Source organism: Alligator mississippiensis, chromosome 16, assembly GCF_030867095.1.
Source record: "Alligator mississippiensis isolate rAllMis1 chromosome 16, rAllMis1, whole genome shotgun sequence".
NCBI lineage: Eukaryota > Metazoa > Chordata > Crocodylia > Alligatoridae > Alligator > Alligator mississippiensis.
In genome coordinates, this window is record NC_081839.1 from 20,062,621 (window position 1) to 20,089,020 (window position 26,400).

A 26,400-nucleotide genomic window follows, 5' to 3' on the forward strand; every position below is an offset into this window, starting at 1 on the left:
GCAGGACCCGACCCAAGGGGTTCAGAAGGTATGCAGCCCTACAGAGCCTTTCGGGTTGCGGTGGGACGCTCAGTGTGAGGATGTGTTCCACAAAACCATTCGGCACCTTACGGAAGTTCCTATGTTGGCATGTCCTGACTCAAATCAGCCATTCATCTGCACACAGACGCCAGTCTATCAGTATGGGGGCTGTTCTGTATCAACTGCATGAAGGATGGCAATGCACCAGTAGCTTATACCAGTTGAAGTTTGGCGCCCAGTATGACCCGATACCCAGCACACAAGCTTGAGTTCCTGGCTCTTAAGTGGGTCGTCACTGAGAAGTTCAGGGATTACTTGTATGGAACTACATTCCAAATATGGACCGATAACAATCCCTTGCCTTACATACTGATCAGCGCAAAGCTGGATGCAACCGGGCATCAGTGGGTGGCTGCTCTGACAGACTATTAATTTAGCCTGCACTACAGGGCAGGGCGGCAGAACATTGACGCTGACTCCCTCTCAAAACTGGCATCCCCAACTGACCAGGATGGGCTGCTTCCAGAGATGGTCCAGGCCCTCTATGATCTGCCTGCGCAAGACCCTGTGGCTGAGGGAGTCAATGCAGTCTGTGCAGCTGAGACCCTAGGAATACCACCCAATGGGATCCCACAGGCGTGGATACAGTATACGACCCTGACCCCTGCCATTCTTCCCCAGATGACAGCAGCTGAATGGTGCCGGGGCCCATGAGCAAGACCCTGATGTGAGGGACATGTTATGGGCCCGATGGAAACCACTGAGCACCCTCCCACCATTGGGCAAGTCACCCCTGTGGCCCGTCTCCTGGTGAGAGAGTGGGAAAAGCTGCGGCTCTTTGACAGGGTGCTGTACTGTGAAGTACAAGACCCAGAGGGAAGGATGCTGCTGCAACTGATCCTTCCTAAGGAGCAGTGAGAGCTTGCGCTCAGGGACCTGCATGATGACTTTGGTCATCTGGGTATGGAACGCACCCTGGCTCTAGCTAGGGAACGTTTCTTCTGGCCACAGATGGTGGAGGATGTGAAGGATAAATGTCTCAACTGTGAGAGGAAGACCCTGCCAACTTGAACAGCATACTTGCACACCATAGAGAGCTCACAGCCATTGGAGCTGGTGTGCATGGATTTTTTATCCATAGAAGGGGAGGGAAATCAAAAGGGCAACATACTCATAGTGACTGATCACTTTACCCGATATGCCAAAGCTTTTTCCACCTGTGACCAGACTGCTCGGACAGTGGCAAAGGTGCTTTGGGAGAAGTACTTTTTGGTGTTTGGGCTGCCCACACGAATACACTCAGACCAAGGCCGACATTTTGATAGCAAACTACTAAGAGAGGTGTTTGCCATTGTGGGGATTCGAAAGTCCTGAACTACCCCTTACCACCCTCAGGGGAACCTGCAACCAGAGCGATTTAACAGAATACTCCTGAATATGCTTGGCACCTTAAGACACAAGCAGAAGGCCGCTTGGAGCCAGTATTTGGCTTACCTGGTACATGCATACAACGCTACCTGTAATGACGCCACTGGGGTCAGCCCGTATCTATTGATGTTCAGGCGACAACCCCGATTGCCCATAGACTTGTGTTTCAGGGTGGAGAAGGCCTATGAGCAACACTTAACCCATGGGCAGTATGCCCAACAGCTGCGGAACTGGTTGAGGCGAGCGTACCAATTGGCAGCCAATGTGGCAGGGAGGAATCAACAGCACCACAAGAAGAGCTATGATGCTCGCGTACAGGAGCAGGGACTGTCCCCAGGGGACTGGGTGCTTTTACAGTCTCAGATTGACTGGGAGACATAAGATTGCGGACCAGTGGAGGGCCCTACCAGAGGTTGGGACAATCTTGGGGATAGCTCTGTCAGGCCTTCAGTCAGTGCAGATGTAGTTAGGGATCTTCTGGAAGGGCTAGACATTTTTAAATCCTCAGGTCCAGATGCCCTCCATCCAAGGGTGTTGAGGGAGCTGGCAGGGGTCATCGCGGAGCCCTTGACCTGGCTGTATGAGCATTTGTGGTCATCTGGCCAGGTGCCCGGGGATTGGAAACTGGCTAATGTGGTTCCAATTTTCAAGAAAGGGAGGAAGGAGAACCCAAGTAACTATAGGCCTGTAAGCCTCACCTCAGTGCTCAGGAATATCTTGAAGAGAATTGTCAAGGAGTACATCTGTGGAGGGCCTGCAGGGGAGATCATGCTCAGGGGCAATCAGCATGGGGTCATCAAAGGCAGGTCCTGCCTGACCAACCTGGTTGCCTTTTATGACCAGGTGACTAAATCTTTGGATGATGGTGTCACTGTGGACAGTCTTTCTAGACTTTAAGAAGGCCTTTGACACCGTCTCTCACCCCATCCTCATCAATAAATTAAGCGGCTGTGGCATTGATGCCTACACAGTTGGATGGGTGAAAAATTGGCTGATGGGGCGCACCCAGAGAGTAGTGGTGGACGGGTTGTACTCAAACTGGCAAGATGTGAGCAGTGGGGTACCCCACGGCTTGGTCCTTGGGCCCGCACTGTTTAACATCTTCATCAGCGACTTGGATAAGGGGGTGGAAAGCACGCTGTCCAAGTTTGCTGATGACACTAAGATGTGGGGTGAGGTGGACACACTTGAAGGGAGAGAGAGGCTGCAACTACATTTAGACAGACTACAAAAGTGGGCAAGCGAGAATAGGATAGGGTTCAAAGTAGACAAATGCAGGGTGCTGCACCTTGGGAGAAGGAATCCACAGCATACACACAGGCTGGGGAGTTCCCTTCTTGAAAGCAGAGAGGTGGAAAGGGATCTCGGAGTCATTATTGACTCCAAGATGAACATGAGCCGCCAATGCCAGACCGCAGCCAGCAAGGCCAGCCATACCTTGTCGTGCATCCAAAGATGCATCTCAAGTCAGTCCAGAGAGGTGATACTCCCCCTCCAGGCGACTTTGGTCAGGCCGCAGTTCGATTACTGCGTCCAGTACTGGGCACTGTAATTCAAAAGGGATGTGGCCAGCCTAGAGAAGGTTTAGAGGAGGGCCACCTGCTTGGTGAGAGGGCAGCAGGACAAGCCCTATGAGGAGAGACTGAGGGACCTGAACCTGTTCAGCCTCAGGAAGAGGAGGCTGAGGGGGTACCTGGTGGCTGCCTACAAACTCATCAGGGGGGAGCAACAGCAGATAGGTAGAGCCCATTTCTCCCCAGCACCACCTGGGGTGACGAGGAACAATGGTCATAAGCTGATGGAGAATAGGTTTAAGTTAGAGATCAGAAGGCAATATTTTACAGTTAGGGTGGCCAAATCTGGAACCAACTTCCCAGGGAAGTGGTCTTCGCCCCTACCTTGGGCAAATTCAAGAGGAGTTTGGATGATCAGCTGTCTGGGGTCTTGTGAACCCAGTATTCATTTCTGCCTGTGGCAGGGGGTCAGGCTAGATGATCTGTTCAGATCCCTCCTGACCCTAGCTACTATGAAACTGTGAAACTATAGTTTGAGAAACGGGGAACTTACTGGTACATGAGATTGCCCCAGAGGCCAGGCCTGGTTGAAAGCGAGTCGTACACAGAAACCTCTTGCTGCCTATAGGGGAACTGATGGGGCCTTGCCCACCGGCTCAACAACCTCCACAAGCCCAGCCCCGACTCTCTTGCCAGGAGGGTGCACCTGCATCTGACCCTCCAGCTGCCATAGTGCCAGAAGATTCTGACTCCGACTGTGGTGGGTGATATCTGTCCTAGTTCCACCCCAACCTGGGGCCCCCTACTCCAGAAGGTGAACTGGGTCTGGGGCCTGTCGTGCCTGTAGCCCCACCCACTGGAGTTGCTGGGGAGGGCGATCCACCTGCAGGCTCACACAGAGAGACATCTTCACTGCTTCCATCCACCAACAGAGAAGGCATCGTGGGTAACATGAGACCCACACTGCCTGGGCCTCCCGGGAGCCCAGAGCCTGACCACACTCCTCGTCCCAGACATGACCGCAGGCCTGTGAGGCGGTTACGTATGATGCCCCTGGCATACCGGAAGAGGTACCCATCACCGCCCCATGGGCCCAGTGAGAGTTGGGCTTGGGGATGTGACCTTCACCGGGGGCAGTGAAGATTCCCACAGGGGAGAGTGTAGCAGGCTTGTCTTTTGGAGCTTGGGTTGAGTCCCAGGCTTGAAATCTTGCTGTTTTGATTGGTGGAGCTCATCCCCCAATCAGGAGGCAGCAAGAGTTCACTCATGCCCCTTTCCTGAGGGGAGAGGGAGAGGAGTTCCCCCTCCCCCCCACTGGACCTGATTGAAGACTGCAACACTCAGGTCTGGAAGATTTCAGGGGCGGAGCCCTGGAGCATATAAAAGGAGCTGCGTGCCCAGCATGAGGGGAACACATCTGGGAGAGAGAAGAGAACAGAGCGGGGCTTAGAAGAGCTGAGGAGAGCTGCAAAGCAGAGCAAAGCAGTAGCCCAGAAACGCCCCTGAAGACTTTCATCAGCGGGGAACAGCAGATGGCTCCAGCAGCTAGGCTTTCAGTGTGCAGCACGGCACATGGCATCCAGACCTTGGGAGCTGCGTGAGACAGCTCAGGTCTGCAACCTCTGGCGTGCGGCCAGAGACACGGTGCACAGGATGGTGCACAGAGTAGGACCTTTGGAGCGCTTGGGCGGCTCAGGTCCTCAACCCCGGGAATGAGACTGGGAGCTTGGTACAGGAGGCGCTGAATGGAGGATCTGGGAGCAGACCAAGCCTGGTGCTGCGTGAGGCAGCCTGGGCCTCCGACTCATAGCAAAAGGCTGAGTCCAGAAAGCCAGACAGTGATTGGGCTACTGAGCCAGCAGAGAGGGCCAAGCCAGAGACCGCAGAAGCCCTGCATAGCAGAGCCCTGTTCCAGGGGACAGTGACCCCTCCCCCCCGAAACCCACTGCAGGTGAGAGAGCAGCCTGGCGCAGAGAACAAGGACCACCCTCCAAGCCTGGGAGCCATGAGTTGCAGGGAAAAGAGGATTCCCACAGGGGACGGGAGTCCCCGCCCCCCCCCCCCGGTTTAGTTAAGGGCTCCTGAAAGGGGAGGTCCCACTGAAAGGGCCCCCCTAAAGTTACCAGCTTATTTATAGGGCTTGGGAAAAGCCCAAGGGCTTTGGAGAAGGGAAGTATGTACCCAAGTTACCTGGGCTACAGCTATGCTCCACAACCAATTTCTGGAAAAATCCACAATATTTTTCAGCAGCCTCATGATCAGCAGATTTTTTTTCTCCAGACACATCAAGCCTCCTGATACCATGGTGAAGTTTGAAGCAAGACAGCCATCCATCTGAAAAAACACAGGCCTCAGTCATTCCCATTTGTTGATAGTCTTTTGCTTTTTCAATCAGCATTGGGCCAGAAATTGGAGCTCCCTCCGAATGTTTTAAGGCAAACCATTCATACAATATCTTGTCTAATTGTTCCAATTTTGGTTTGTGCAGAGTACGGCATTGCTCAATTGCTTTATTTGTCTCAGAATTCGTCATGAACTTGAGTAACTCTGCCCTCTGTACCTTGACGTCATAGATCATAGATGAGCCAACATTGAATTCCTGCATCAACCTGTTCCTGTTTTCTACTTTTTCCAGGCACTTAATTATGTCCAATTTCTGCATAATCTTCAAAACAACATGCTTTCACTTCTGTCCTCTGTTTGTTGATTGATAGCCATAGTTGAGGATAGGCGAGATATTCAGCAATAAAGTCACATCAAAAGCACAGGCACAAGCTCAATGCAATCACAACATGATCAAAAGCACAAGCACAAGCTCAACGTGTTCACAACATGATCACAATGGCAGATGGAGGATGAGACTGCTGCTAGCAACACCACTCAGCTGCGTCCCAAACAGCAAGATGGTGTCTATGATAGATGCCAGTTAATAGAGAATTCCGGATGGTAAAGTGCCAGATAATGCAGTTTTTACTGTAGTACAGTTTCATAGTTTCATAGATGTTTGGGTCGGAAGGGACCTCAGCAGAGCATCGAGTCCAAACCCCTGCCCTGGGCAGGAAAGAGCGCTGGGTCAGGTGACCCCAGCCAGGTGCATGTCTTGCCTCCTCTTAAAGACCCCCAAGGTCCATCCCAGATTCTGGCAACCCTCACTGTAAATAAATTCTTCCTGATATCTAACCTAAATCTGCTCTCCATCAGTTTGTGGCCGTTGTTCCTAGTTACTCCAAGGGGTGCCCTGGTAAATAGAGCATCTCCTATTCTTTGCTGTCCTCCCCAATGAATCGATAGGCAGCCACAAGATCACCTCTCAGCCTTCTCTTGCAGAGGCTGAAGAGATCTCGGGCCCTCAATCTCTCCTCGTAGGGCTTTGCCTGCAGGCCCCTAACCATACGAGTGGCCCTACGAACCCTCTTGAGGTTGTCCACATCCCTCTTGAAGTGTGGTGCCCAAAACTGGACACAGTGCTCCCTGCAGCTTGACCAATGTCACATAGAGGGGAAGTATCACCTCCCTGGACCTGTTCGTCATGCACCTGCTAATACATGATAAATGCAGTTAGCTTTACTGATTGCTTTGTCACATTGACGACTCATGTTCATCTTGGTGTCAGCAATGACTCTGAGATCCCTTTTTGCTGTTGTGCTGCTGAGAAGGTCCTCCCCCAGCCTGTAAGTGTTCTGGTGATTCCTTCTCCCTAGGTGCAGCACCTTGCACTTGTCCTTGTTTAACTGCATTCTATTCTGTTACGCCCACATTTCCAACCTGTCCAGATCTGCCTGGATTCATTTCCTATGCTATAGTGTGTTAACTTTACCCCATAATTTGGTATCATCAGCGAATTTGGACAGAGTGCTTTCCTCGCCTTAACCAAGTCCCTGGTGAAGACATTGAACAGCACGGGTCCAAGGAATGAGCCTTGTGGGACTCCACTGCCCATATCTTTCCAGGTCAATACTGATCCATTCACCACCACACCCTGGGTGCGACCCCTAAGCCAATTTGCCACCCACCTGACCGTGTAATTATCTACTTCACAGCTTCACAGTTTATCTGTGAAAATAGGATGAGATACCATATTGAAGACTTTCTTAAAATCCAAGTAGATGACATCTACCTTGATTCCTGTATCTAAATATTTTGTGACTTGGTCATAAAAAGAAACAAGGTTAGTCAGGCAGGATCTACCTGCTATGAATCCGCGCTGGTTGCCTTTCAACATTGTTTTTTTCTGCTGGACTCCCACGAATGTGATTCTTAATAATTTTTTCAAAGGTTTTCCCAAGGATAGAGGTGAGACTAACGGGTCTACAGTTACCCAGATCCTTCTTCCTCCCCTTCTTGAAAATAGGGACCACATTGGTCTTTTTCCAGTCCTCTGGGACCTGACCTGAGCGCCAAGAGTGCTCAAACAGCCATGCCAGTGACTCCGCTATGACACTTGCTAATTCCTTCAGCACCTTTGGATGAAGATCATCCGGGCCCGCTGACTTAGTGACACTTGGAAGGGCTGGATGTGTTTAAGTCAGCGCTAACAGTTGGGCTGGTTTCCCTTTTGTGGAATGATTCAGTTGGGAGATTTGTCCTGATCCATGTTCAGGAACACAGAGGCTAATTGAAGAGCTCAGCCTGGTCCCCCACTATCTGTCACTAATTGCCCTATTTTATCCTGTAAGGGTCCTATGCAACCCTGCACCTTCTTTTTACTCCCTATATATTTAAAGAAGGACTTTTTGTTGTCTTTAATTTTTTTTCTGACTGCCTCCTTGCAAGTGTAGCTCAGGTAGGTGTACTCCGCCTTGGTAGCTACCCTGTGCTTCCACAGCCTATATGCCTCCGTTTTTGCCCCTAGGCTTTCCTGGATTTCCCTGTTCAGCCAAGAGGGTTTCTTGGCCCCTTTGCCCCCTTTTCTGTGCAATGGGATTGTCTCCATCTGAACCTGTAGGATTTCTCCCTTTAGAAATGACCACCCTTCCCATCTTACCAGTACTTCAGTGCCTCACTAGCTAATCTCCTGAACGCACTGAAGTTAACCCTTCTGAAGTCTAGCACTTCTGCCCTAGTGGTTATCTTTCCCACCCTACCAAGGATGGTGAAGTCGATTAAGTGATCGTTACCATCCCCTAGGTTACCTTCTGTCAGTAGATTCCCCCACCAAGTCATCCCCTGGAGCTAGCACCAAGTCCAGTAAGGCATTTCCCTTAGTTGGAACCGTATGCCTCCTGCATTAGGTGAAGGTCCTATATGCAGGTTAAGAACCTATGTGAATGGTTGGATCTAGCTGACTCCTCCTCCCAGCAGATGTCAGGGTAGTTTAGGTTACCCATGACCGTACAGTAGTTTAAGTTACCCTTGACTGCACAGCTTCTGAGAGCTGTCTGGAGAATTCCAGGTCCAACTCATCCTCCTGATGTGGCAGCTTGTAGTAGACCTCAACTGCAAAGTCCCTTTCCCCCGACCCCCTTGCATTCTGACCCACAGTACCTCAATTTACCTCTGCTCCTATCTTGATTATGGAAGATGTATATTGCTCTTTAATATAGAGAGCAACACTCTCCCCACCCCCCCCCCTTTTTTCCCTACTCTATCTTGTCTGTATGGCCTATAGCCCTCAATGCTTATTGCCCAATCGTGGGTAGGGTCCCACCAAGTTTCAGTTATCCCAACTAAGTCAAAGTTCTTGTTTGCAAGCAAGAGTGTGAGTTCCTCCTGCTTGTTTCTATAGCAAAAATACAGCAGCACATGAGAGAGGAGTCCCCACAGGAGCTGGGCGGGGAGAGGCAGTGCTCCAATCCCAACAGTTGCCAGACCCTATAGGGCAGCATTTGCTCTGCTCTGCTGTGGAGGCAAACCCCTGTGACATTTGATCAGCATGAGACCCAAGTACTTTTTACAGTGACTGTTAACAACAATTCTGCAACCTACTTCTGTTACTGAATATATCAATATCAACAGAAGGTATTGCCGTTGCACACTGTAAGCACAGATGCAGGCAGGCAAGATCCACAGAGAGTTACAAGGGATGAGGCAGGCACGAGCAAGTCCCATGTATACTCCTGTGGCCAAGTGGCCAAACCTGGTCCCAGTAGAAACCTGGGTCTTGTGGGCCAGGCCCTTGTGCAGCTGGGAAGGGGTACACTGAGAAAGGGGGTTTTCTTATGGTCTATACACTCTGCTTCTAACAAGTCAAAACATGGGAATCAAAACACCATGGGTGTGGCTTCAAGAACAGATACTGCAATGCCTTCTCCAGCCCCGGAACTGACCCTTTAGCTCTTTAAAGCAAGTCACAGCATCCCTCAGAGCACCTAGGCCTCGGAAGTGCCTGAACTGAAATGTGTGATACTGTCCAGAGCTGCACTTGCTGGGATCAAGTAGACTGGGAGTAGGTGACAAGGGCTTTCTTTGCTCAACCTCTCCAGGGAGGAAAGAGATGTGACCAGGGACTGAGCAGATCGGTATCCAACCAGCTAGCAACAAAACCTGAAAGTGTGAGCCTCACCTCATGCTGCTCCACGGATTACTGGCACCTCCCCCCCACTCCACAATGGAGCAGCACTGCCAAGCATGGCTTCTACTTCCACACATTTCCTTGGCACCAGTTCCTAGGAGCCATCCTCCAGGAATGGGCAAAAGGTAAAGTCTGCCAGTCAGGCCAGTGGCAGGAACCACATTTCTGACATTACTGAAGTCTGCAGAGGGCAGGGTCCTGGTAATCTGCTTGCTCAGGACAGCCTGGGATTGGCAGGGAATGGAGCTGCCACCCCAGGAGTCTCTTTCCTTAGTATCTCTAAACTTTCATTAGCATTGTAGGGTTCATTGTAGGGAACTACACAACTACAGATTAGGGACTAAAGGGAAGGAAGCAAGCCCAGGCTAGGGGCAAATTGGGCATCCAGGCAGGAACTAGCTACTAGATGCACCTAAGCAGACAGAAGCAGAAGGCTTGGAGGGAATCCCTACGATGGCTGTAGGTGAATGGGCAATGGTCTAGAGAGCAGAGTGGACTCTCAAGGGAGGACTGGATGGGGGGAGCCTGAAGGATGGTGGAGGATGTTCCTTGGAACATGCCACAGGCCTGCATTTATCAACCCCACCAGGATTTCCAGGGCCTGACTGTTGCCTCATGGTAGACAAAGGTCCTAACTTAGTTTCTGGGTGCCTTCATCCCACACACCCTGGACTTACCGTGTTCCTTGCAACTCTGTCCTGCTTGGGAGTGTGAAGAAATCCCACTCTGTCTGCCTCTGGGTTGGGACATTCATACAACCCTCTAGTTTCACTCTGGCTACCTGGTTCAACCTGGTCACCTAGGCAACCGGGCTGTAAAAATTTCTGAGGGGGGGGAGCTTCCGCTCACTCACTTCCTGTGGCAGTCATTTTGAGACACAGAAGCATGGCCTTCCAGAGTGAGTCTCTCTCTGAATGAAACAATAAGTGAAAACTGGTTAGTAGATTAGAACAAAGTATTGCAGTTGCATATTAAAGGCCATATTTGCAAGCCTCAGTTGATTAGAAATTGCTCAAGGTGCTTTCTCTTAGCTTCCTTTGTTCTACACGCCCCCCCCCCCCCCCCGATCAATAAAGAGCTATCTGGTTCAATGTGCCTGGCTGTGAATTCCTTAGGGGAGAGACAGGCCTTTTTCACCCCTTTGCTCTGCTGGCTAAAATGGGATAGGCAATTTACTTTCCTCTGGTACAGGACGCTACCTTTAGATGCTTCAGGCTGAAAGAAGTACTCTGAAATACCACTGTGGGCAAAGCACCCCCAAGGCTTGCAGGGTTTGTGTACCCTGGCCTACACAGAGCCCTAACAGAGACCAGTGCCCAAGTGGTGGCAACTTTACCCCAGGCTTGTGGGCATTTTCCAGGAAGGGGGAATCGCCAGATATAGGCTCCCCAGGGGATATTCCCAAAGCGTAGTTTTGGGCCTGGCATCATGAGGTTAGGGGCTCTGCATAGTAGCACCCCCTACAGTGCTGCCACAGGGAGCAATGGAAGGGACCTGTGTGAACATCCCCTCTAGCCATGGCTCCTATATTTTCCTTTGACTTCCTCTTGAAGCCGTTCCTATTCTTAGAAAACCCAGAGGTTCCTGGCTGGAAGCCCTGGTCCTCAGCCCAAAGTGATACCAAATGCCAGACTGGGGTCAGGAAGGAATTTTTCCCCTGGGTCAGGATGACATAGGCTATGGGAGGTTTCCCCTTCCCCTGTAGCCTAGGGCAGGGATGTCCAACTTCTGAGCAGCCAGAGACCATATGCCACACCAGCTGCAAGCCCCTGGCTGCATGCCATACAGGCTGCATGTCATAGGGGCCACAAGCCATGCAGGTTCCATAAGCCGTGCAAGCCCCCCACTTCTCCCCCCACCCTTGCCATATAGGCAGCATAAGTCCCTTCCACCTTCTGCTGCCAGCACTTGCTTGGGCCTTTTACCATGTTGCATGAACACCACAAGGCCCCCTTCTCCCACTGTGCTGCTGCATGGAAAGCAGGCTCATTGGGGCCCCTTCTACTGTGCGGTCCTGCCTCAGAGACCCCAGCCACTACAGTAGCAGGAGCAATGTGGGGTGTGATTGCCTGGTGGGAACCCAGAGTTGGGGGGAGGGGGAGGTCACATGTTAACTAATCCCTTGCAGGTCTCATGCGGCTCACAGGCTACCAGGTAGAGAGCCCTGGTCCAGCCCAATGTTCCTGTATCCCTATGTGATTTGCTCTCATTTTTCTATTCCATTAGTGTGCCAATACTACTGCTCACACATCTTTAACTAAAGAGCTGGTTGTAATGCCAGTCCTTCCTTTCCCATCACACCTCACTTGTTATGTTTCAATTTCTTGTTTCTCCTTGCTCTTTATAAGCCTGCAGTCCATTGTCAGTCCCTATCACCTTATTTTTACCAAGTATTTGTCTTTGTATTTATTAAAACACAGTAACTCTGTCCTTCCAAAATCTGACTGGCTCTTTCTTGGTATATAGAGCATTACAAAATACTTGGCCTTGGTTAGTACTGGAGATTTTCCCAGTGTTCACTGTGGGGAAAAGCAGCATGTTTTAAAAGAATAGAAACATGATTTTGAGGTGTTTAATGTTTTGTGGTGTCCCATCTTCATGAGTTCTGCATTAAATGCATGTTTGGGCAGAGTGGTGCACAAGTAATGGTCCCCAGAGACCAAACTGCAGCTGTAGTGGCCAGTGTTTAGAGAGTGGAGAGGAGAAAATGCTTCACAGACACAGGAATGGAGAGATAGTCTCTCCTTGCAGGGAGGAGGAGGAGAGAGCAGGCTTCCATGGCTTGGAAACAGCAAGTGATTGGAATGTTGTATCACATGGACTGAAATTGGCAGAAGGACAATAAACAAAACCTGCCTGGCCTGGCGTACCAGGAGAGAAATTGTTGCTATCGCTACGTACCTGGAAGGCAAGAGCACTTAAATAGGGAGGGGAATTACTGTTTATGATGATACAACCAGCCGAATGAAATGGGGAAGAAAAGGGGAAGTGTTTTGATGTTAGAATCCAGACTGCACAAATATTGGCCAGGAAAGTGGGTTGGAGTCTCATTAAATGGCTCTTTTAAAGCTAAACTGGAGGCAATGTTAACTCATTGCAAGCTGGGCCACATCAGGGGTGGATCCAGGAGGGGGTTACCATATAAGTGATCCTGGAGTTTGTGTTGGTGAATTCCAGAACATTCCAGGGATAGGGAGTGAATGTCCCTTGCCCCTACCACCCCCCGCCCCCTTTCCCTCTGCCATTGAATTCGACAGCAGGTAAGAGGACGACTCCTTCATCTTCTCATCTGTAACAACTGCATGGAATCCAGAGGGAGGATCACAGCCTGCTGATGCACCAAAAGGTTGACCTGTGTGTACATATAAAGCAATGTAAAGCTCCATCTGTGGTTGCTGTGATTTTTCCAGAAGCCAACTGAGTTCTAAAAGTGAATTTATCTAAAGTTACTCACCAGCATTGGTGGCATGAAACGTCACCTATGGCCCATGTTTTCTCTTCAGTAATTTGTGTGTATCTGTTGGCTGCCGTTTCATATAATTCAAAGACTTGGCATTGTAAAAAAATGGTAGGGAAGAAATACCCAGAATGGACAGAGCAGAAATGTTTTGAGATGTTTCCCAAATCTTCCACAAGAATCAGTAGGTTTCTAACACTTTGTGCCATTTTTGTGGGTCTGGTTCCCATGTCACGTGGCTTCATTTGGCCTTGATGCTCTGGAAATTATTAATTTGTCATTTTGTTTTAGAATGGTATGAGAAGGCTTCCTGACCTTGGTACCCACTATATTTAAAAAGCAAAATGCTTTTAAGTATGTGTTATTGCTTCTCACTAAACACCATTACTACCTGTTGTAATAATTTATTGTTAGACATACGACATACATTCTTATGGTCCTATAACACATGTCCAGCCAGCCCCGTGTATGAATGCAAGAATATTCAGTATGTCCTTAGATTACTAGTTGATTTTACCACCTCAAGGTTATTGGTCCAATAAAAAGATATCACCCCCTCCTACCCCCATATCCTTGCCTCTTGCATATTTCTCCATCTGGCAGAGTTCATGATGTGTATGCTATAGGTCTTATCCTGCCATCATACAGAAGACCACTCCCAACTCATAGGAGGATGTGTCAGCCACAATGATAGTTGGTTTGGTTGGGCTGAAAACCAAGAGAGGTGCAAAGGGTATTTTTGATCTCCCCATAAGCCTTCTTCTGTGCAAGTCCCTATGTTCACTCTGTATTAGAGTTGCAGGGAGCACAAGGAGCAATGGTTTCAAATTGCAGCAGGGGAATCTTAGGTAGGGTAGTAGAAGGAACATTGTATGTGAGTGGTTAAACACTGGAACAGACTACTAAGAGAGTCTTTGGACTATCCATCCTTGGAAATTTTTAAGGGTAGGTTAGACAAACACTCGTCTGGGATGGTTTAGTCAAGCATGATCCTGCCTTGAGCAGGAAGCTGGCTAGATGATCTCCTGAAGTCCCTTCCTGCCCATTTTTCCTATGATTATATCTGCCAAGACCCTGCGTTGGCTTCAGGTTTGCTGAAAGTTTTAGTGTTTTGCAGCTGGTCAAATGTGTGCTCAACTGCTGACATGAGGTGATACTCACATTCCACATTCTTGGTGATCCCCAAGATGTCAGTGCAGATAAGCACACCTCCAGAAGTCTTGGCCACAATAACCATGGGTGCACACTAGTTGAAAGGGGCACCACCTGACTTAATCATTCCCTTGTGGGCCATGTCTTGGAGCTGCTTCTAGACAGTCCTCATCAACAGTAGTGGAAATTGATGAGGCACTGTGGGTGCAAAAGGCTAAGCATTGTTTCTTGAGATTGATCATGTTGTTTCACTTTCTCCAGTCTCTTGAATGGCTTTAGGAATTTTTGGACTAGTTTTATCTTTGCAGTTTGAGTCTTGAGCTTATTTAGCTTTTGTATGAGATATGTTTCTTCACTCATCTTACAACCTAGCAATGCTCATTCGAGGTCTTTGGTTATATAAATGTTTTCCCATGTAAATGCTATCTTGCACTGGAGCTGCTCATTCTTCAACCTAGTGGTTTGCAGGGATCTCTTCTCAGGTACACATAGGTTCTTGTCAGAAGGATGAAGTTTGACACATGCCAGAGCAGACCTATACAACTCAGAAATTACTGTGACATCAGCTCCTGCTTTGATTTTGAAGCAGATGGTAATGTCTCAGAGTATAATGTCTACAGTCTAGGAACTTAACTCATATACAAGAATTAGAATGTATCCCTAAAAAGCAGTCTCATTCTAGTAGCTAGCTCAGAAACATGAGAGTTGCCCCCTGAGCATTGTATATGTCCTTAGTGTGCCCTATTGGCATCTGCCACATGTCATTCTGACTTGGGTATTCATTATGTGGATGCTTAGAGGTAAGTGTGTACCAAACACATTCATTGGTTTTCGTTGTTTTATGCTCACCCTTAGTGATGTGGTCACTGTCAGACTGTTCTAGAAATCTGTTGCAGACTTCGGTTGACAATTGCTGCTTGACAGCTGTTATTGGACAATGACACATCAGTGTTGCATACAATGGGGAAGTAATCGTTCCTTCCACCTTTTGTCTGCTTTAACTATCAACCCTTTGGGGTGGGAGCTGTCTCTTGTTGAGCGTGTCTGTTCTGGGCTGGACACAAGATGGCTCAATCCCATTTGAGGTTTCTGTGCACAACTATAGTACAAGCCAGTGACACTAACAACATGTGAGGGCTGGTAAAGAATTCAGATGTTCTGTGTCACAGTGACTGAGTATTGAGAATGTGGGAATACCTATGTGAGCTGTCTCTCTTCTCCAAGGGGAGAGGCAGCTATCAGGAATTTTTCCATATATCTGTTGCAGTCTGATTTATTGGCTGAATTTTTATTTTACTTTCAGTGATGCCACATTCTCTGCCTGGCACTGGAATCACAAATCAGTTGATAGCAGAGCATACAGTGAATCTGAAAAGAAACTCCCAAAGAACTCTGAAGTCACCAACTGTAACCAATAAACAGGGTTCTGCTCTGGGTATTCCAGTCCCTCTTTGGGCCTGTATGAAAAAAGCTACTAGAGCAGAAAAGTATGTCACACTACTGAAAAGCACTTCCTCTTTGATAGGGTTAATCAGAAATGTTTCTGTTTTTTGTTTCTTTCAGTTCCAATTTCAAAGCCTCAAGTTGTTGTTCCATCATCTACTGTGCTAGAGCTCAGTGAATATTTCACCATGAACTGCTCCCATGAGAATGGTACAAAGCCCACATACACCTGGCTGAAAGATGGCAGGCCTCTCAGCAATGACTCACGGCTGCTGCTCTCTCATGATCAGAAGGTGCTCACCATCACCAGAGTCCTAATGTCTGACGATGACATTTACAGCTGTGTAGTTGAAAACCCAATTAGTAGTGGGCGCAGTGCCCCAGTAAAGCTAACGGTATATAGTAAGTATTTCTAAAGCATGGACACTTTGGGGAAGGTATAAAACTTGTGAAGTGACATGTTTGTTCCACAGGCTTCAGAAACTCTCCAGAGCTGGGTAACAAGGGAATACAATCTGATGGTTTTAAACAACACATTTAAGGGAGGTGGCTTTGCTGTCCCCATGTAAATCTGCTTGGATTGTCACCCAACAATCTTTATTTCCTCATGCTCACTAGACATTTGTTAAACTGGCAGCTAATATCTTAGACCAAGTGTTCCCAAAGTTTGGCGTCTGGACTAAATCCAGACTGTGAGCCCCTTTGATGTGGCCCACCATCCAGCACTGTCCCTTTGAAATGACCCTCCTGGGGCAAAACTGTTCAGTCACATTGAATAGTGTCCAGGGCTGGAGCATAGGGAACAGTAAAACTATTCTTGCAATTGCTTCTCCAGATCCTTGGGAATCACTGTGGCACTGGGCATCAGAACTTACAGGGACCAAGAGGCGCAGAGAAAAGAAGCTGCCTGGCCACAGTGCAGAGGCATCATAAGGGAGGGAGCTAGAACAGAGCATCTGGATCTGTATGGACTGAGAAGACCAGGCTTGGAGGGATGGGAACATCCTGTGAGGCAGGGGAATTAGGTTGGTTGGGGGACTAATGAGAAGGGAAAAGAAAATTTTCCTCTTATTAAGGAATCAGGAGTGAACCTCTGGCATGTGTCCTGCCTTCACTAGGAGTAATTCCCTTCTGGACTTTTTGTTGGTGCCCATTCCTGCAGTGTTTGACTGCCTATACATATGCTTAGAGGTGGGGGGAGTGGGGTGCCATTGCATTTTAATTAAAGCTGTTTCCAGGCAGCCGTTCTAATTAAAATGCCACAGCATCTTGTGTATTAAGCCCCCGTGCATTTAAACATGACCATGGGATACTTTATGTAAACCTCATTCTCTAATTAGAATGCGTCAGCTTAGAATCAAAGGATCATAGAAAATTAGGGTTGGAAGGGACCTCAAGAGGTCATCTAGTCCAACTCCCTGCTCAAAGCAGGATCATCTCCAACTCAACCATCCCAACCAAGGCAGCCTTTGAGCCTTGCAAGCTGTAATGCTGTAGTTTTCACAATGTGTACAAACCCTGAGTGTTCCATACTTTTGCAAAACAGAACCCAAGCCTCTCACTTGACATCCAGAAAATGGGGAATCCATGGGGAATCCACCAGGCCAGCTATGATGAGTTTGGTGCAGCATCACACAGATGGTCTCTGGTCAAGGCAGGGAGAGAATTCAGTTGTTCATGGCAACCTTCAGCTGAATTAGCTGAGATGCAACACACACATGCACATGCATATATACTCACACAGGAACAGTGATAATAGCCCAGTAGTGCTGCATCCCAGTGCACATGTATATGTGCACACTTACATGTACATGGATTCACACACACATGTTTGCAGGCACTAACAATGCCAAATGGCATATGCTATGCAACCTCCTTTGTGAGCACAGAGATAACAGCATAATGGCGCTGTACCTAAGTTTTTTTCCACCGTAAGCTTTATTTAAATAGCATAACAACTTCTGTGCTATGAGTGATCCTAGTGCAATTAAACTGATAAAACAATCCATTCCTGGCACAAAGTTCCAGTGGTACAATTCTGGTAGGCAGGTCATACCTCTACACCTATCTTGGAGAGACAGACCTGCCTTAAACTTTGTGCATAGCCCACACACAAATATAGTAATAGCAAATCTCCATTGCCTCTTCTGGCCAGTGTGGTGGCTGGTGCCAGGGCTGTCCACACCCAGGACTGTGGAAAGCTGCATGTTCCCACCACATGCTCTCTGAAGTGGGAAAGACAATAGATGTGTTTACCTCCACATAACTAGATTCAGATTGAGTGCCATGCACATAGTACTTACTTGAATATAAGAAGATTTTTCCCCCAATCAGCATGTGGAAAAAAACTGCTCATCCTAAATTCACATACAAGAAAACCACATTAAATATTTTACCAATCGTTGAACTGCTGCTAAAAGCAGCATGTGCTCAGTAATGAAAAACAACTAAGAAGTTGATTAAATGTAGCCAACGCTGAGCATGATTATAAAATACATGGCTCGTATAGGGCAAATATGCTGATGGGAACTTTTTTTGTGTGTGGCCTTTAAAAAAAAAATGGAGGCAGTTATTCCCCCAGGAGGGAAAAAGCAGAGGACCTAGAGGGGACACCCTCCCCTGGTAGCAAAAACACTAATTGGAGCCTCTTCCAGGCTGGCACCAGGAGAGCCAGAGGCAGCCATGACACCCTCCCCTTGGTATAAAAAAACTATGATCTTAGTCAAAAGACCAAGATGCTGATGGGAACCTTTTTTTTAAAAAAAAAAATTTAATTCCATTTATCACCCTACACTTACAAAGCTTCACATATTGAGCACCCTTGTTTTACCCAAATTTCATGTTGCAAAAACAACATATCCAAAAACATACAACTATATATATTAAACCGTTAAACAACATACATCAATTTCCCACAAAAGAACCCCTTACAGCAGCATTTTTCAACCCATGGGGTCATAAGAGTAAAGGTCACAAGAATATTTCAAAGGGTCGCGAGCTGCAGCAGGGCAGAGGGATGGTGGGAAGGCACCTGCCCCTTCTATTGGGGAAGCAGGGCGGGGGATTGTTGCATGGCCGGGCTGGTGGCACCAGGGCCAGTGCCTCTGCTCATGGGGGTGGGGCAGCTGGGAGATGCTGCTCAGGGGATGGGAGGGGCCATGACCAGGCTGCCTGACGTGGTGCCCTCCATCCCATGCCAGGGCCCAGACTTGCTCCACTACTGCCTGCATGAGCCGGAGGCAGTGCATCCACCACATTCCAGCCCAAGCAGGGTAGGGGCAGCTGGGGGCCCTGTGGCAAAGCTCAGGGGAGTGGGGGGAAGACAGGGGGCTGCAGGTTGGGAGTGAGGAACACCAGCGTGGCCCAGGGGACTGGGGGTCGGGCATCAGCAGGGCCAGGGGGGTGTGGGTCGAGTCAGGACAGGCTGTAGATCTTTGCAAGTGGGTCCTGGTAGGAAAAAGGTTGAGAACCACAGCCTTACAGAATTCTTTTTCTTCATACAGAAAACCATGAAAAACTATTTCCTCAGCAACCACCTGAAACTCTCTGCCCCTCCCATCACTCCTATCTGTTGGCTTAGTAAAACAAGTGGGTCCATTCTTTTTTACTTCACCCCTCTCCACCTCTTTCTCTCCAATCTCTTCCTTGTCCCCGTCAATGTAGTATTTCAGTTCATGCAGCCCAAGCTTCAGGCACTCTCTTTCAGTGAAAGCCAGCTGCTTAAAAAAATGGAGGTTTCTTACTTCCTATAAACTAGTTTTAAAACATGCTAATAAAGTCCTTAATAACATTTCCTCTGGTCCCTTTGGTATGAGTCCATATAGGACTATCTCCTGCACTAACAAATTTATTTTGGTGATGCTCAGAAAGTGGCAGACACTTGCCCACACCCCCTTGACATAGGTATACTCCCAAAATACATCCCCACCATTTCTTTGTCCCTGACCCTCTTTCTTGGACACCTAACCTGAGCTTGTCAAGCCCCATCTGTGTTGCACTTCTCTCACCAGTAAGACATTTATTACAATCATCCATGCTAAGACAACATGTTCTCCTTTTAGTTGTTTACCCGCCACAGTTCCCCACACCTTCTTCATTTGTCCTTCAGTGAAGTTTCTCACCAGTGCTATCATGTCTCTCTCCCTTACCACTTCCATCAATTTGTTATGATCCTTCAAGGCCTCCAGCCCTACCTTGCCTACTGCATGAAACCTTCCATCCTGATGTAATGATTCTGTGGTTGCCATGCCCATGGACTCTTCAGAGAGGTCTGATATGCTCCCCATTTCCTCAAAATTGCAGGTGTATGAAATTTGGTGATATGCGCTGCTTTCCCCTCTCCTTCCACTGTTGGCTTGTATATCATGTAGGGCTGTGCAAAACTTTGGGTGCTAATTCAATTCGGAGAAGATTTGGCGGCTGAATCTGCAAATCCAAATCGAATCAGGAGACCAATTAAAAGGCCTGAATCGATTCGAACTCTCTAAATCAATTCAGAAAAGATTCGGAGAGCTTCAGAGATTTGGGCAGTCCCCGTTCGCTGCTGCAGGGAACTGGACACGGACTCGATGCTGGTAAGTAGGAGGCAGGAGCGGTGGGGCTGGAGGAGGGGGTAGGGGACCATGGGGGACCCCTGCCAGGCCCCATCCCCTGCCTGGTCCCCCAACCCCCCTGAGTGCCCACCACCCACACCCACTCTCCCAGCACCCCCATGGCTTCCCTGCCTGTCCCCAGCTCCTGGCTCTTTTAAAAAAAAAAAAAAAGCCCCACTCACTGGCTGCTGAAGCATCCTCAGGGCTTCTGGGGCTTCTGGCAGTGCCCCCCACGCACCATGGGGCAGTGTGGGGCAGCGGGGATTGCCCCCCTGCCTAGCAGCAGCCAGTGAGTGGGGGGGGGAGAGGTTTGTTTTGTTTTTGGTTTTTTTAAGAATCAGGAGCTGGGGCTGGGCAGGGCAGCCATGGTGGGGAGAGGCTGGGAGAGCGGGTGGGGGTTGGGGATCTCATGGCAGAGCCCCCACATGGCGTGGGGCAGCAGGGATCGCCCCACCATGCCTGGCAGTAGCCAGTGATTGGGGATTTGTTTTTTTTTGCTTTTCTTTTTTAAGAGCTGGGCCTGTGAGAGTGGGTGGGGGATGGGGGCTCATGGCAGAGCCCCCCACAACATGTGGGGCAGTGGGGATCTCCCCCCCACACCTGGTAGCAGCTGGTGCATGCTGGGCTTTTTTTTTTCAAAGAGCCAGGAGCTGGGGCTGGGTGGAGCAGCCATTGACGGGGCTGGGAGAGCGGGCGGCGGATAAGACCGATTCGGCCAATTTACCAGCAGCTGAATCTCCGAATCGATTTGGGACAGTGATTTGAATCACCAGATTGAATCACTGCCCCCCGAATTGGCTTAATCCGAAACTGAAGTGAATACTAGCCTCTTCACATGGACCTAATATCATGCTTACATATTTCACATAGATGAAGAATGCCAAGTCTGGTAGTCTCCTCCCCACCACCATCTCTCTTTCTTTGAACAGTTCAAATCTAGCCACCCTTTGTCTTTTGGCATTCCAGAAGAACACACACATTTCTCTCTGTACTTTTGCTATCTGCCACAACTTCTGGGAAAATACAATTCTTGTATGTAGAATAATCAGCAGGAGCACATTCTTAAAAAATGCCACTTTTCTAGCAAAGGACAGTGTCCTTCTCAACCATAACCAAAGTATTCACTATATCCTTACTGTCATCTCTTCCCATGCTGTATTACCTTTCCTCTTGGCATCCATCTGGATCCCTAGCACTCTGATTTTCTATCTACCATTTGAAGGTCCAACTTCTCCAAGTCCCTAAAGTTCCCCACTCCTGTTATGGGGCTTTTCAATCTATTTAGTTTAGTCCCTCAAAGTAGTCTCCATACTCTGATGTATGCTTTAGCACCATTCCCATCCAAGGTCTGTCTCTAATGACTACACTTATATCATCCATGTATAATACACATTTGACCTCTCCCTCTCCCAGTATCTTTACTCTGCTTATGTCTTTGTTTTTTCTTATTCTTTGGGCATCTTATTCTTTGGGTTCCATGCTGCGCACAATAGTAGTGGTGACATGAGGCACCCTTGTCTCCCCCCTGAATGGATTTTAAAGGCCCTGTTCAGATGCCCATTAATTTAGACTTGATTCTCTGCTTCTCTATACAATAACCTTATCCAACATAAATTGCTCTGGGAACTCTATTTTTCCTACCACTTCAAATATGTAATCATATAATCATGATCCATTCTGTGGCATTGGCTGCTCCTGGGGCAGGTGCAGCAGGGAGCAAAGTGCAGCACACAGCAACAGCCACCTTCACCCTGCAGACAGGCTGGGGGGGCACATGCCTCCTAGGCTTCCACTTGTCACACCACCTGGCCTGGCTGGGGCCCCACTCACCCAAGCCCCTGCTCCTGCCTGGGCCCCACTCCCTTCCTGACCGCTGGGGCCTCAATCACCCCACATGCCATGGCTGTGAGAGATGGAGTGGAGTTGGGGCAGGGGCTGGCCCTGCACAGCTGGGGTGGGGCATGGAATGGAGCCATGAGTGGCTTGTCTGGGAGGGGGCATGCACCCTGGGAGGGCATGGGGGCCATGTGCCCTGGATCTGTACATGGGGTGAGGGTGGGCTGCCAGTGGCAGGATGCAGGTGGCATTGGACTTGCACTGCTCTCAAAGCAGAGGCAGCGAGGCACAGAGGCAGAGCAGAACCCAGCCCACAGTGGCAGCCCACCCTTACCTCACACACAGATTGAGAGGGCACATGCCTACCCCTTGGCTTCCCTTGGTACACGCAGCAGCAGGAGCTCCCCCCCTCCCCCCCCCACCGGCCCATGCCCCTGGCTGTGCTGCCAGGCTCCAATTGACCCACCATGACCCAGCCTGGCTGGAGCTCCATTCACCCTACCCCGCCCCACTCCCTCCTGCACTGTGGGGGTCTCGATCTGCACCCCCATCCCCCTTCCCCTTTACAAAGAAAGTAAACTGAAATTTACCTGCCATGCTGGACAACCACATGGGCTGTGATCCTGGCTGCATATGTACCAGAGTGTGCACACTCTTCCCCCCGCTGCAGCATCCTGTGGCTGGGCTGCCCTGCAGCCATACCTGCTGTCCTCCATGCAGGGGGTGCTGAGCCCTGGTAGCCTCCCCCCCCCCCGCGCCGTGTATGCTGCTTCCCCTGTTTCCACTACAGGTTTCCTTCACTTTACATGCATTCCTGGAAAACGGCGCGTAACTTGAATTCGCATAAAGGGAACCTACTTTACAATGTAACAACTAGGGATAGGTTCCAAGACCATGAGTACTGATCCCCAGACCTGTTTCTACCACTTTTACAAGACAATTTTTGTACTCACCAACAACAAACAGTACACACAAGCACAGGGCACTATCGTAATGGGGATGGCAACTACAGAAACACGTCGTGGACAATGAGCGAGGAGCATAGATCCACACAGGAGACTATACTTAGGTGCACATCACTCCCACAATGCACCGCACAAAGCAGCTGACTGCAGGCTTCCATCACACCGATCACATAAGAGTGAATTTACCTCGCATATAATGAATTTTTGGTATAAAAAGGGTCATCCCATAAGAGCAAATTTGAACATACAGAATCCGCATAAAGTGAGGGGAACCTGTATTTCCTCGAATACTTCCTCTACATCCCTGTCTACCTCACCCAAAACTTCTCATAGAATTTCATAAGTAGTCCATCTGCTCTTGGTGATTTCCCTCTTTTGAAGGTTTTTAAGTACTCCTCCACTTCCTTTAAACTTGTCTTTTCTTTCATCATCTTTGCTTCCTCCTCTACTTTTTCTTCAATCTCTTCTTCTTCCTGTTATTTCCTTCTTCTGGCATAGCTCTTCATAAAATCTTTCTGTTGCCTCTAACACCTTCTGCTGTCCTCCTGGCTACCACCTTCTTCCTACACAACTTTTAATTCTTTTGCCATCTTCAATCTGGCCAAAAAGTATCAGAACCACTCTTCATTTTCTCCCACCCAGGGTACTTATGCTAAAAACATTGTCTCTCATCTTTCCTTTAAACAAGCTTTCCATCTCTTGCCTTGTTTCTTCTAGTTCTTCTCATACCTGTCTTCCTTCTGTGGCTTCCTTTAGCAGCTCCTGAATCTTAGCTCTCTCAGCTTTTTCATTCTTTTCCAAATGGGTCTTCAGCCTTCCTTCCTAAAGAATTCTCCTGTCCCCTTCTTCACCATTATCCACCATTCTCTGATACTCTTAAAATATTTCTTCAGTGTTGCCCGCCCCTCATACTGTCTTGTGTATGCTTGACATATTTCCTCAACAGTTGCACCTTTAACTTCTGCACTCCCCTTCCTCTTATGGGACTCTTACCAAGTGTGGGAGTGCGCCTCCCATGCTCTGAGAGAGTCCCAAATGGGGACTGGCAGAAAGAAAGCTGTTGAGAAGAAGAAGATTGATGGCCTGAGAAGGGCCGAGAAGAAGATTGATGGCCTGAGAAGGGCCATGGGAGCTATTCACAGGCAGGCAGATGCTTGGGCAGTGTCAGACGAGCAGTGGACAACAATGCCCATGCAGTCTCCAGCATGCTTTAGAAACGTTTTCTTGCTGCGCGCGAGGGAGCAGTCAGCTGTTTCTGGTTTAGCCAGAAGCAGCAAGCCAGCTTCAAAAGAAAACCAACAAACAGCTTAGGGGAAGCAAGCCGGGGAAGACTGGCAGAGGCAGTCATGCCTGTGAGCCAGGGAAGACTGGCATCAGAGCAGCCAAGCTGGGGAAGACCAGCATCAGAGCAGGCAAGCAAGGGAAGATCCACACAGACTCAGGAGCCAGGAAAAGGAAACTGGCTGGCCAAGGAACCAGGAGTGGCCTGGCATGGGCAGTCTACCACAACAAGAGGATAGACGCCGAGCAGTCTAATTCCAGTCACTGGGAGAATTGATTGGCTGACAGGACTCCGGAGCAGGACCCAGACCATGGCATTCCTAGAAAAAGCACATGATAAGGAATAGAGAAACAGTATCAGAAAACACCTAATCGTGAGTTTATTGGTAATATGGTTTTCTTTATAAATTATGATAAGACTTTATTGAGTTTATTAATTAGATATAAATACATTAGTACAGAATTGATATAGCAGGACTTTGAACTATGTACATAGTAAGATCTGGTTGGTGCATGGCTGGGGTGAAGGGGGAGGTAGGAGCCCCGAGGAAGCAGCCATTAGTCTCACCTGAAAACCCTAAGCAGTGGAAGCCTCCCAGTTTAAATAAAATAAAATCCAAGTTGTGGTGGGTGAGAACAGGGGCCTAGCATACAGGTGCAGACATTAAGTTCAACATTGGCTCTTATGAATAAGTTCCCAGAAGGTGAAGACTAGAGCCCCACGTACCTGGTTGCACGCCGTCAAGTGAGCACTGGTTACACCAAGACTCAGTTTTGCCTTCAGCATCTGGTGATCAATAAATGCTACACACAGTTTATTTTTTCCTTATCTCTTTTTGTTTTAATACAAACACTAAGTCAATTCTTTATTTCTTTTCCCTAGGGTCAGTTTTAGTGAAAACTTTCTCCCCTGTCCACACATCTCTTAGTGACTCTTTAATTATTTATTTGTTACGGATCTAGATGACCTGTCTCAAGTTTCACTTCCTCCTTCCCCTGTTCTGTTCTGTTACATGCTTCTATTATGCAGTTGAAGTCTCCTGCTATAATCCATGGTCTCCCTCCAACCACAAACTGCTGGCTTTCTAAGCCAGAGCCTTCCTCCCCTCCCACTCTGGTGATGCATATACACTGAAAACTTCTAATTCTGTATTCCCCGCTGATATTATCATTCGCTGCAGTCTGCCACTGATGATGTCTTCCACCTGCTGTGCTTTCACCTCTGAATTCTTGAATGGTATTGCCACTCCAGACACTTTGTTTTCACTTGTTCCTCACCACCAAGATGGTCACCATCTCCACCTCTTCTCAAGAAGTTTATAATCCCTCTCCCACAGTATATCACATTCTTGTAGGCAGATTACATCTGCCTTTACTTGATATAACATTGGTTTCACCTGTTCCCTTCTTTAAGACACTCCTGGCATTAATTGAAACTATAGTCAGTGAAATTGTGCTTGTGTTAAACTGAATGCGCCTGGCCCTTTAAGTATCCTCTGTGTTGCTGCTCATCATGGTTTAGTCCCCCTCATCCCCTTCACATGCCTGTTGCTCTTACAAGCTTTTGCAGATAAGAAAGCTTCCATTTTTCCATCGCCCCACCACTTCCCAGTTTCTGCTTTCCACCCTGAGCTAGAGACCAGGGGAGTTAATAGCAGGAAGCTGCTTTCTGGCTCTGACTCTGGCTCTCCTCCTTCTTTATCAGGTTTCTTTTTCCTGACTTTTTGTCCCTACACTTTCTTCCTTTTCCCCCGCCTGTCTCTCTGGCTCTTTTCCTTGCTCCATCTCCACTTCTGTTGACTGGCTCCTTCTTCTTTCTTCCCCTCCCCCATCTCCATGTCTTTTGATCCTTTTATTGCTGTTCTCTCCTCCCCTTCCATATCGTCTCCAGTTCTCTCATGTGCAGTCTCTATTACAGAAATTCTACTTCCCTCCATCTTCATTTTCCCCACCCGTGGACTTTCCTCAACCATTTCTATATTAGTCTCTCCCTTCTCCTCTTCCTCCATTGTACCTTTCCAATTCTTGTGGATCCTGGAGTGGGGTGTCACCAGTTAATGTTGGCCTTATCAGTAGTTTCTACTTTGAACCAGCATCCTGCAGTCCCTCTTCTGTATCTTCCTGCTATGCCACTCCCAGTGGGCTGACCTTTTGTTGCTTTTCTTAATGTGCATTAAATTAATAATGTGCAGTAACAAAT

The 26,400-nt window shown here is 48.5% G+C and overlaps 1 protein-coding gene across 1 annotated transcript in view; it reads left to right on the forward strand.

Annotated features, from left to right (window-relative positions):
* HEPACAM (hepatic and glial cell adhesion molecule) overlaps positions 1-26,400 on the forward strand; it is a 109,676-nt gene that overhangs the window by 34,404 nt on the left and 48,872 nt on the right. Inside the window, exon 3 of the mRNA XM_019490201.2 lies at positions 15,647-15,928. Coding sequence (XP_019345746.1) covers positions 15,647-15,928 — 282 coding nt within the window. The remainder of the gene's footprint in view (positions 1-15,646; positions 15,929-26,400) is intronic.